Source organism: Condylura cristata, unplaced genomic scaffold (genome assembly GCF_000260355.1).
Source record: "Condylura cristata isolate star-nosed mole 26May11 unplaced genomic scaffold, ConCri1.0 scaffold00009, whole genome shotgun sequence".
NCBI classification, from domain to species: domain Eukaryota; kingdom Metazoa; phylum Chordata; class Mammalia; order Eulipotyphla; family Talpidae; genus Condylura; species Condylura cristata.
This window is the reverse complement of record NW_004567110.1, coordinates 2,413,610-2,424,994: the sequence shown is the minus strand read 5'-3', so window position 1 is coordinate 2,424,994 and position 11,385 is coordinate 2,413,610. Positions and strand designations below refer to the sequence as shown.

The following is an 11,385-nucleotide window of genomic DNA, read 5'->3' as shown; positions in this document are numbered from 1 at the left end:
ATGTCCTCAGCCCCGCGGGCGGTGTGTTGGGAAGCAGAAGCGGCGGCGGCATCGGCGGGGCTGAGGAGGCCGCGTGGCGAGGCCGCGCCGGCGGGTGGCCGGACCAAGACGGCCTCAGGGCCACTCGTCCACCGCTCCACACACGTGTGCCGGACGCCACACACGCCCGGGGCTCCAGGCGAGCTGGCGCCGCTCTGCAGCTCTACCGCCCGGGTCAGAGCTGAGGAAATGGGGCGCAGAGGCGCGCGGGCGCGGCGCGGCCAGGCCAGCAGGGGACGACACGGACGCGCTGGACCGGCAGAGGCAGGAGCGGGCCCTTTATTGAGAACGGGTCGCAGGCGCACGGGGCTCGCTGTGTGGGAGCCGGGAGCAGCCCTGGCGGGCGGGCGGGCGGGTAGCACAGGCCTGTGCAGGGCCCGCGGCTCTTCCTGGAGCTGACCACAGGGCCGTCCCTGTGCCCACTGCCCCCGGGATTCCAAGAGTCCAGGGGCAAGGAGGCTCCCCCAGACGACTGGCCGCCCCTCCCCCACACCGCCCTCTCCTCCTGTGGATGTCCTGGGCTGTGACCCCCAGGCTGCAGGACAGGGCAGGGTGGCACCACCCTCTGGGCACCGGTCAGCTTCTGCCCAAGCGCCAGCTCCAGCAGAGGCGTGCTGGGGGCGGTGGGAGGTGGGCACGGCCGCCAAGTCTGGGGCCCTCGAGGCCTGGAGGCTGCCGGAGAAAGGGGGAGCCTGGCCGGGGGTGTGGGGGCACACCTGTGCCGGCAGGCGCAGGGCCGGGCGGGCGGCGCTAGGCCGGGGCCTCCAGGGCCTGCAGGTGCACGCTGGGCAGGCAGAACCAGGACGGCGGCAGCGCCTTGCTCGAGCAGTCCTCGTGGAGGCGGATGTGCAGGAAGAAGTCGCCCGTGCAGAGGAAGAGGAGGGCCCCGAGGCAGGCGCACTGGCCGGCCGGCTGCACCTGTGGGGGAGAGGTGTCAGCAGCCGCGGCCCCTGGGAGGCCCCCCAGGGCTGCCCCAGGGCCTCGGCTGGATCTCTGGGAGAACGGCGCTCCTCCCCTCGCCTGGGGTGTCCGGGTAGTGGGGGGGGCTGGGATCGGGGAGGGGCTGCGCCGTGTCTGGCCGGGAGGTGGCAGGGTGAGACCCTCTGGAGGGGCCGTGATGCGGGTGGGGGCTGAGGCAGCACAGAAACGCGGGGTGCACGACTCCTCCCGGGGCCTGCCCGCCGGCCCCACGCCGAGGTCAGCCGGGGGAGGGGCGCCGCAAGGTTCAGCCCGCCACGCACCGCGTCCAGGTGGAAGGTGCTGGAGCCCACGAAGGACACGGCGTGCGGCAGGTCGTAGTTGTGCACGCCGTTCTGGTGGTCCTGGAAGGGGACCACCGTCAGGGCGAAGGGCCCCACGCTGCGCGGGCTCTGGTTGGTCAGCCGCACCTCCAGGCGCACGGGGTCGCCCACCCGGCAGGCCGCGGGCTCGCAGTCGCAGGGCTGTCCGTCCACCAGCACGTCTGCAAGCGACACGGGACACGCTGTCGGGCAGTGCCGGCGCCCGCCCACCTCGGCCACCCACGCCTTCCCCCAGCCAGGCTGTCCCCTTCATGCCAGGCCAGGTGCGGGGGACACAGAGGTGGGTCCGCCCTGTTCTTCCAAAGGGCAGGCTGGGGTGGGGGCCAGAGCCGTAACCTGGGGGCAGGCGGCGAGCCTTGCTGGAGAGGGCGGAATGTCCAGGGGTCACGTGGGGTCCCAGAGGCCTCCCAGGGGCCCCTGGCCTGCCCACTGGAGGGTCTGAGCTCTGGGCCCAGGGGCCCGTGGAGATGAGAAAGGTAAAATGGTGGAAAGCTTAAAAGGTGGGGGCGGGCAGGTGCCCGCTGGGGCCTCAGCCACACACACACCTCAGAGCACGCCAGCAGGGAGAGGGGGCAGCCAGCCTGCTTGGAGGACAGGTGGAGTCCTCAGGTGGAGACCCTGGCTGGGATTTCAGAATGACAAAAAAAGGAGCAGAAGAGAAGCGAGGACAGATGCTAAGACACACGAAGAGGGAGGCAGAGGCTGGAGGGTGCAGCCCCTGCCCCAGCCGGGGGGCAGTGCCAGCCTTCTCCCCTGGGGCCTCCACAGGGAGCTCAAACTGCCCATATCTTGAACCTGGACTTCCCGCCTCCAGAATGGAGAGAGAACAGATTCCTGCTGCCTCTGTCCTGCCCGTGCTAGCTTATCATGACACCTGGACACGGACAGTCAGGAACCTTCCTTGATGCCGGGAGGTTACCTGGTCACCCCAAGCCTGGCCATCAGGCCTGTGTGCCCTCCCCCCATAGGAAGAGCACTGGAACCCAAAAACACTCCCACCATCCTGCCTTTTGTGGGTTCGTCACAAGCGTGGCCATCAGGCCAGCGTCCTGCATGGAGGCAGCTGGGGACACGCCCCTCCACTGCCTGTGACACCAGGTGGTGCAGGCTGACCCTCACCCCAAGCAGCTGTGGCACCTCCACGCGGGAGGGTGGTAACTGGTGTTATTCCAGAACATTCTCGTGGTGACGCTGAGTGATGAGTGAGCACACATGAATGGCCATGCACATGTGAGACACCTGTGTGAGGCGTGTCGGGGTCTGGCTCTGCAGTGAGGGTGGGCGGATGTGCGAATGTGAGAGACTGCGAGTATGTGGTAGTGCGTGAGAAGGGTGAACGTGTGAGTGTGTGAAGGTGATGCATGAGTTCCAGTGCTGAGAAGTTCACTATCCAGGGGAAGAAAGAGGTAAGTCAAGAGCTCAGCCATGCTGACGGGTTCTGGGGTGAGGTGCCGGGGGCCCAGAGGAGAGAACCTCCACTCAAGGCAGGCATGGGGTGGCAGCCAGGCTCCAGGAGGAAAGGACACATTTCTCTTTTCTAATAGATGCTGTCAAGGCTATGATTTGCCCTCAACACTTTGCTTTGGCTGCACCCTGTGCTTTGGAATGTGCAGGGGCACAGGAGCTGAGTCTGGTCAGCTTAGTAGAAACTCAGGGTTGCTGGGACCCTGCACTGGTTCCTCTGTAGTGCCAGGAAGCACTTCAAAGGGTGTCTGGTACAGAGCAGATAAGCACACAAAAGCTGGCCCTTCCATCTGCTGACTGCTCTGTTCCTCTGGCATGGAGCTTGCTTGGCCACTTCTCCCTTTGTGACCCCACACAGGTGACCTAAGCTCCTAGCCTCAGTTTCCTCTTCTACAGATGGTGCTGAGACCCCCAACAGTGTGGAACCCAGCTGCTGCGCCTGCTGTATGGCCCAGCGGGCCAAGGTGAATGCTCGAGCGCTGACTCGAGGTTCCAGAGCACCTGGACAGCGGCTTCCATCCTGGCCTCTGTTTGCAGGCTGAGAGGCGGATTGTGAGGGCTGCCCTGCGGGTGCGTGTCACGGCTGTGGTTCCTCTCCTGATCGGGGCCTCAAGGACACTGGTGAACAGTGAGCCCCACCCAGCAGGGCAGTCTGAGCCTCTCAGTCAAATGGGCGGTGAGGTGGAAAGAGCAGGTGTGGCCTTGGCGGCCAGTTCCCCCAGGGGAGCGAGTATTACGTGCAAGGCCGTGAGGCAGTGCCAGGCTATTCCCCCGCCTCGGCTCTCTCGTTTTCCTGCAGAGAACGGGTGAGTTTTGCCCTGAGCACTGGCCCTCGGCCCATCTGCTGAGTTGCCCCTTTAATCCTTCCCTGGCTCCGAGCTCTGCTGGCCCCCTGGGGCCGTAGGTGGCAGCAAACTGGGACAGCTGGTACAGGCCCCAGAGCTGGCTGCCCCGAGAGTTGCCGCCATGCTGGTGACTTTCTGTGCCCAAAGCAGCCACTTCCTTCCCCCCAGAGTGCCAGCATCTCACAGCCAGATCTTGGGGCACTGAGCCCGATCATCACGCATGCCCCCCGCGGCACTGGGGAAACAGCAGAGCACAGCAGAGAGAGGCCCAGTTCGCCCGGGGAGTCTGATGCGCTTCCTGGATTTAAGAGGGTGCCATGGCCGCCCTCCTGGGACCCACGGTGTTAATTAAGATTCTGGTAAAAATGAATCTAATGATAGTAATGATGCCGGTGGCGGCTGTGTGCGGGCGGGGTTTCAGCCCCGTCAGCACGAAGGCCCCAGCACATGCCTGCGGTAATTAATTCCCTTCTCTGGCTCCGGACCAGACCAGCTGGGCTGCCGCTGGAGAAGGGCCCATTCAGCAAGGCTGGCGGAGCAGCTGACGCCTGAGGAGAGGGAGTCAGGGCCGGCCGCCGGCTAGTCACAGCCTCGCTAGGAAGGAGCCGGGAAGAACTAATTGGAAATATTCTCCAAGGTTAATGCCAGGGAGCAGTTTCTAAACCGTCAGGGTTAGGGGGCAGGGCTGGGGGCTCGACCTGCCACTTCCTGGCAGGACCCTCCCACCTGTTACGCCCCAAGGACGGTCAGGAGTGACTGCCCAGGGAGCCCACGCCCCCCTTCTCCCATCCCCAGGCGGGCCGGGGTGCACCCCACTCAGCCATTTCAGGGCTGGCGCCAGGCGGGCCATTGGGGTGGCGGCGGCCAGCACCTTCTCTGCGTCCCGACCTCTAGATCAGTTGTGGCCGGCCCGAGGGGAGGGAGGGGGCAGGGACACCAGCCCGTGAGTGTGGTGAGGCACTGGCCAGATGGGGTCTCACAACCCCAGGGGCCTCCCCAAGGGCACACAGAGTTCAGACTCTGGCTCCAGAACTTCCACGCTGACAGCCACCGTTCGGGCCATTGAGGGCCCAACACAGGTGGGGTCAGTGAGGCCGGGCAGAGCCCCACCCTGGGGAGGGACTGCGCAGGGCCTGGGTCATGAGTCTGAGCCTCACCGTCCCCCGCTGGAGAGGCAGCACGCCTCCCTGCAAGGCGAGAGCGCGAGTGTCACGTCCCGGTAAAAGCGCCGGACTCGGGAGCTGCAGGCCACAGCCCAGGCCACAGCGTCTGGGCTCTGGCTGCGTCTGCAGGGCACCTGGCACGGCCCAGCCAGGACTCACTGCCCTGCGGGGCCCAGCAGGACGGGCTCGGGCCCTCGGCGCTCCCGGGGGCCTCCACACAACCCTGCCACCGCCACCCAGGGTTTAATGGGCTGGCACCCTTAACTTGGCCAAACGCTTCACTTCTGCCCTCACGCCCCCTCTCCCCATGTTTCCCACACCAAAGTGGCCCCACCACGCCAGGCCCAGGCCTGGGGCGCTCTCTGTCCCCACCCAGGCTGGCTGCCCAGGGCGCCCACAGGCACCCACACTTGCAGCCCACCCCGCACTCACACCGCGCCAGTGCGCCGACTTGCAGACGCGGCATCTTTCCCTCCCCCGTGCCGGGGCCACGGCTCCCCTGTGCTTCCGAGGCAAGGGGTGAGCCCCAAGTCTGGCCCCGGGCTCCTGCTCGCCCCTGCCGCAGCCCTGGGTCCCAGCTGCCAGCACAGCCAGCTCGACCCTGCCCAGGGCGTGGCGCGGCCCCCTCGCTCGGCTGGCCTGGGCTCCGGCTGCACAGAAAAGACCCCCGTTCCTCCCCCCCGGCCCCGTCACTCCTCCGCACAGGTCGGTTCCGCTGCCGTGTCTCTCAGCAGCTCCCCTGTCTGCACCCCTCACGCGGCGCACAGCAGACCCCCGTGCTGACCTCACGTGTCGGCCGCGTGGCAGGTGAAGGCGCCAGAGCGAGCCGGGGCCTGGGGCCCGGGGCCTGGGCTCCCATCCGGACCCACCAACAGGCCCCTGGCCCCCAACTGGCTGTAACCCCGGGCGGCGGGGCCACGGCCACACAGGGAAAGTCAGCACCAACCTCCCAGCCCCCGCTGCCCGCTCGTGGAGCTCTCCTGCGGCCAGGCGGACGCAGGGGCCTCGTGGTGTGAGAAGTCCCCCGGGGGATCAGCCTCTCCCGCAAAGCGTTAAACTGGGCCACGGTCATCTCCTCCCGGCCGCCCCATCCCGCTTCTCCTTCGCCTTTAATACCAGCCCAAGTCACGGACTTCATTTCGCTCGGCCCAGAAATTCCTCCTGAAACCGCTGCCACGTTTATGCTCCAGCGCGGCCCCGTCTGCCAGAAGCACGGGCTATAAATAGCAGAGCAGACGGGGAAGGGACGGAGCCGCGGAGGACGCCGGCGCCCCTGCTGGGAGCGCTCTGGCCAAGGGGGGCCCGTGCAGGGAGCCGGGGTGGGGTGCCGTGCCCCCCAGGTGGCGCAGAGGGGCAGAGGGAAGCTGCTTCCCCCGGCCCTGCTCCGCTCTGCAGGGGCTGGCCTCGATGGCGGCCTCGGCCCGGCCTCGCCAGGCTGCCAGTCTACCAGGCCTGTGCATCTCACGCAGACGCTCCGCGAGGGGCCGGCACACACCAGCCGGGCGCTGCCAGCCCCTCCCTCCCGCACCCCAGCACCCCTCCACGCCGCCACTCGCGGGCGCCTGCATCCCAGCCCTGCTCCTCGGCGCGTCTCTGCACCGCCACACTGCACGACAGGCGCTCGCTGCTCCCTTACACAGCCGGACACGAGGGGCGGGGCCGCGGCCCCCAGGTACCCGGGCGAGGCCCAGCTCCCGCCAGACCCTGGCCGCCCGCGTCTGTTTGTTTCTGTTTCAACATCTTCTTTCTGTCTCGAGGATCAGTTTGCAAGCCCCACGGCGCCCCGCTAACTCCACAGTTAATACACCCACGGAACCACTGTCACAGGCAGCCTGGGCACCGCCACCCCCAGCCCCCACACTGGCCTCCCGAGCCCCGACCAGAGCAACCTCTAGCGGGCTTCGGGTTGTCCAGCCCCCTCACTCTGCACTGTCGCGGACACTACAGAGTGGCCTCGGTGACTGGCTCTGCCGGCAGCGTCCTGTTTCGGCCCCTTGTTGACCCGGGAGAGTGGTGTCAGCGCCCTGCCCGCCGCTGGGCCGGCCAGCCCCACTCCGCCGCTCACCGCGAGCAGCTGCGTGCCAGGAGCCTCGCAGTGGACACTCACGGACAAGAGCGTGGTGACTTAGGCTTTGGCCCCTCGGGCGCGTCGTGAGGCCCAGAGTGGAGCTGCCGGGTCGCAGAGCTCCGTGCGCCCCCAGGGCCCCCCGCTGCCTTCCCCACTGGCCGCGGCATTTTCCACCCCGCCTCGGGGCGGAGGCCTCGTCTCTCCACACCCTCCCCGACACCCCTACGTCTTGTTTTGCTTCCCGCCGCCCCGGAGAGGGAGTGGCATGGCCTGGGCTCGGATCTGCACCCCCTGATTTCAGCAGCCTGGGGCTTGCTGGGGGCTCGTTGCCCCAGCGGGTGATGCATGCTGGCCGGCCTGGGCAGGTGCTGGTCTTTACCTGCCCCACCCACAGCCGTGATGACCTTCAGGGTCCCAGCGCCCGCCCTGTGGTGCAGGGCGAGGAGTGAGGGCAGCCGGGGGCTCAGCATGAGCCCACACAGCCGGCCGCGGCGGCACGGAAGAAACACGCACGCACCAGCAGGCGCAGCTCAGGGGCCGCCGCGGCCTTCCCGCTGGGCTGGCCGTCCAGCCTGCGCCGCCTCCTGTGGCCGGGCTCCCGAGGGCGGAGCCTTCCCCGCCTGCAGGGCACACCCCAGCCAGCCTGGCCCAGCCGGCCAAGCCCGGGGCCCCGCCCAGCGACGAGACAGAGGGGGGCACGTAGGCACCCGGGGTGGGGGGGGCTGGGATCCAAAGCACAGACTGAGAGTAACGCAGAAGGAACTCACAAGGCGAAGGCCTGGGAAGCGGGGGGCAGGCGGCCGAAACACGTCTCCAGGTTCGGTTTCACAAGACAGACCAGGCTTTACCTTCGCCATAAATCTCGGGTGCGCCTAGATTTTAGAATCAAATTTGATTTGCGCCGGGCTTGGCTGGGGAATTAATCAAGGCGCTTTGTCACTCTGTAGATGAAGCAAAAGACATTCAAGTGGAAAAAAAATAGCTGGCCTTGAAATGGGAGGTGAGTGCTGAGGTGGGGGCTGTTGACTGCACCCCCTACCCCCAAACTGGCCCTTTGGCTCTGAGAAGGGGAACAGGCACATCTAGCCAGAAACTAATGTCCAGTGAAAAGCGGGTCGCGAATAGGGCCGTGTCCCAAGGCCCGGAGCCAGTTAGGTACTCAATGAAGCGCACGTTTTCCAGGCTGCTGACGAGGGCCATGAGCAGACCTTTTCTCTCTGGCCGTCGGGAAGCTCAGAGCCACGGGCCGGTCCCCATCCCCCTCGTGTGCACACACGACCCCCCATGCCTCTGGGTCATGACCAACTTGGCCAAATGTGGTTTCCCTGAGCCCAGACATTTAGAATTTCCTCACCACTTTACTGTATATGGAGTGTGTGTGGAAAAGAGGCCAGAGCATGGATGCAGCCCAGGGGCGGGGTGGCCATGTCGGGGGCCAGGGTCTCGAGGCACAGAGGCCCCACTGCCCTCCCTGCGCCTCGTGCCCGGGCAGTGCTGGGCAGTGCCGCCTGGGACCCGGGCCCCACCTGTCCCAGCCCCTGAGGCTGCTCTCTTCCGGGAGCCCAGCGCGGCCCGGCTGCGAGTCGCGGGGGTCACTCACTCCCGTGGCCCTCGTCAGCGCTGTGCGGGGTGCCCACGGCGGCGGCCAGTGACCAGGCTGATGAGTTCATCGTGCAGAACGCCTCCGCGCACGTGTGATTACCCTCAGTCGAGAACAGCTCTGAGGAGCCGTTTGGCTCTCTTGGGTAAATAATTTACTTTTACAACTTTTCATTAAAGATTAAAGGGAATTAAATTAAAATTAAGGCAAGCTGGAGAGGCGACCCACACCGCTTGCTGTTCCTGGTGGGGGTGCTCCAGCTCCCCCGCGTGTCCACCCTCAAGCGGGACCGCATGGGGCTTTCAGGGGGGCAGGCCCGGGGGTGGGGGGAGCCAGGAGGTGGGGGGCAAACCCTGTCAGAGGCCAGGGCGCCACTCTGTCTGCTGGCACGCAGGCAACTCGCCGGAGGGCTGACCCAGGCGTGAGGTGCCCAGGAGAGCGCTGAGTTTTGGGTTGACACGCAGACGTGCCCTGGGGGGTCGGGAGGGCTTCTCCGGGCAGGGCCGGCTTCACAAGGGCTCAGGTCCAGCATCTGAACCTGGGGCTCCCCGCACCAAAGCTGCGGGTGCCAGCCTGAGGCCCTACCCCTGGCCTGCACCCCCAACCTGTGCAGCAGGCCCATCCACAGGAGGCTGCACCCCCAAACTGTGATAAACTGCAGCAGCCCTGCAGCGAGGGGCAAACGCAAGTCTGGGTCCTGACCAGAGGAGAGCTGGGGGTCACGACAGCTCCCCAGGTGGCACACAAACATGTCCTACAGGCCCCAGATGAGAGCAGAACTAAGGGACCAGAGGAGGGCGGGGCCACGAGGTGGGCGTGACCACGAGGGGCGGGGCGATGGGCGGGGCCGTGGGTTGACGAGCTGGGCGGGCGGGTGGAGCCATGGGCGCAGGGTTGGTGGACAGGCGGGCAGCAGGTGACGGGCGGGCTGGAATGGGTGGAATCCCAGGGCCATGGAGCCCCGAGGAGGGGCCGGAAGAGAGGCCAAAGCCACAGGATGGTAAAGGCTGCAACACAAAGCACACCGTGAGGCATTTACTGGCCTCTGGTGCCCAGCTGACCTCCCAGCAGACCGCGAGGCCAGCGCTGGGGGCGAGCACGCCCGTCTGGAGCAGACAGATGCTGTGCACCTGGAACCTGCCCTGCCTCCGCGGGAAACGGCGGCTTTCTGGCAGGGTCGCCTTGTCTGGGGCCTCCTGAGGCCTTCCCCTCCAGCCTCTCTTTTGGACAAGCACTTCTGAAGATAACAGAAGATAAACCAAAAAAAAAAGAAAAGCAGAGAAGAAAATGAAAAATAGGCCTGCTGGCTGGTAACATTATGCAGACGTCTTCCAGAGAACAGCAGAGAATCTGAAATGACTCCTGGGTCCCCAAGCCATGTCTCCGCCTCTCCAACCTCCTTTTTCATCCTCTCCCAGCCCTTCTAGGTAAAGCGGAGATCCCTGCCACCCACGCTGCACGCCAACCTGTGGCTCTGGCTTCAGCCTTGGTCCTGACGCCGGCGGTGAGCCACCCCTCTCGCCCCGCCTGTCCCCTCAGCTCCCCCCACACAGCAGCTCCTGCCAGGAGCCCTGGAGCTGGCCCTGTGCTCGCCTTCACTCGGCCTTCTGGATTTGGAGCGGATACTGTCCCGGCTCTAAGCAGCCGTGGCGAGTCAGGGGCAGGTCTGTGGACCAGGCGGCGGGCAGGCGTCAGCGCTGCGCCAGGTGAGCGAGCTGGGGTGTGGTGGGACCTGCTGTGTCCTGGGAGAGGATCTTTAAAGCAGCCACTGGTCAAACTGGGCTCCCAAGGGTGGGCCGGGTCTGCGTGACGGCGCGCTCATACAGGCGGCAGTCGGAACAGACCTGCAGAGGGGCGACGACCCTGGGCGAGGACGTGTCCACCGCCCAGGAGGAGGCTGGGAGGACCCAGCCTGCTGGCGCCTTGACCTTGGGTTTTGCCTCCAGGCCCGTGAGAAGACACATTTCTAGTCTGAGCCGCCCCGTCTGTGGTATTCTGTTCTGGCAGCTTAAGCAAATGAACACATCTTGATCATTTTCAGAAGAAATATACGAGGCACTGAATAGAATCAGTAATGAGATAAAGACTAAAACTGAAATTCAAATGAAACGCCATGAGGGCGGCGGGTTAAGGGATCCAGCGGTCAGTGGGCCTCGGAGGGCGCCGCGGCCGCATCAGGGCAGAGCCCGGGGAGCCTCCGCGCTGCAAGTCTGCTGAGATGTGTCTCAGAAAAGAAGAAACAAAGGGACCGACCATTACAGTTACCACCAGTGCCCCTGCTGCCCGGAGCTGTCCCGGGCTGCGTGCGAGTGGGGCGGGACGCTCATGACCCCAAGCACCGCAGGACCCCAAGCCATCGGCTGGCTGGCCGGGACCTCGGGAGCCCGCAGGGCCCTCGGGCGCCTGTGACCCATTCCCTCACCAGGAGCCGGCAGGGCGGGGCCCTCCCAGGGACAAGGCAGGCAGCTGGCGGTGAGGCTCGGAGCAACCCTGCCTGCACAGACGGGCCACAGCAGCCCCCACGCCCTCTTAGTGGGGGCGGGGCACTAGCGCCTGCAGGGCCTCCCTGCTCCCGGGACTTCAGGAAAGAAGGCAGCCGGGCTGGGGCCTTGTGAGGGGCCCAGCCGGCACCCCACGCCCTCCCCGGTCTGGCCTCGGGCCCCTGCCTGCTCACTTCCCGACACAGCTGAGGAGGAGGAGACTGTGCGGAGATAAGCGTTGCCCCAAGTCCTGTTTGAACAGGTGGACGGAATCACGGCTGGAGAGCCCCTGTCCCCACATCCTGTCCAAACAACTGGCCACTAGTGACCAAAGGCACCAGGCTAGATAAAAAGCGATAGATCTCACGGATGACGTCACCACTTCCTGGGGGAGCCAGTCAAGAGCCCCCCACAGCTGGAGGGAA

The 11,385-nt window shown here is 66.0% G+C and overlaps 1 protein-coding gene across 1 annotated transcript; it reads right to left on the bottom strand.

Moving 5' to 3' along the window:
* Nucleotides 1-214: 214 nt before the first annotated feature.
* LOC105853431 (basic proline-rich protein-like) lies at nucleotides 215-8,550 on the bottom strand. Its single transcript, XM_012722893.1, has 5 exons — nucleotides 8,481-8,550; nucleotides 8,040-8,097; nucleotides 7,729-7,791; nucleotides 1,281-1,501; nucleotides 215-957 (listed from the first exon to the last, which is right to left on the bottom strand). The coding sequence occupies exons 1-5, from the start codon at nucleotides 8,548-8,550 to the stop codon at nucleotides 215-217; spliced, it is 1,155 nt and encodes a 384-aa protein (XP_012578347.1).
* Between the last annotated feature and the right edge of the window lie 2,835 nt (nucleotides 8,551-11,385).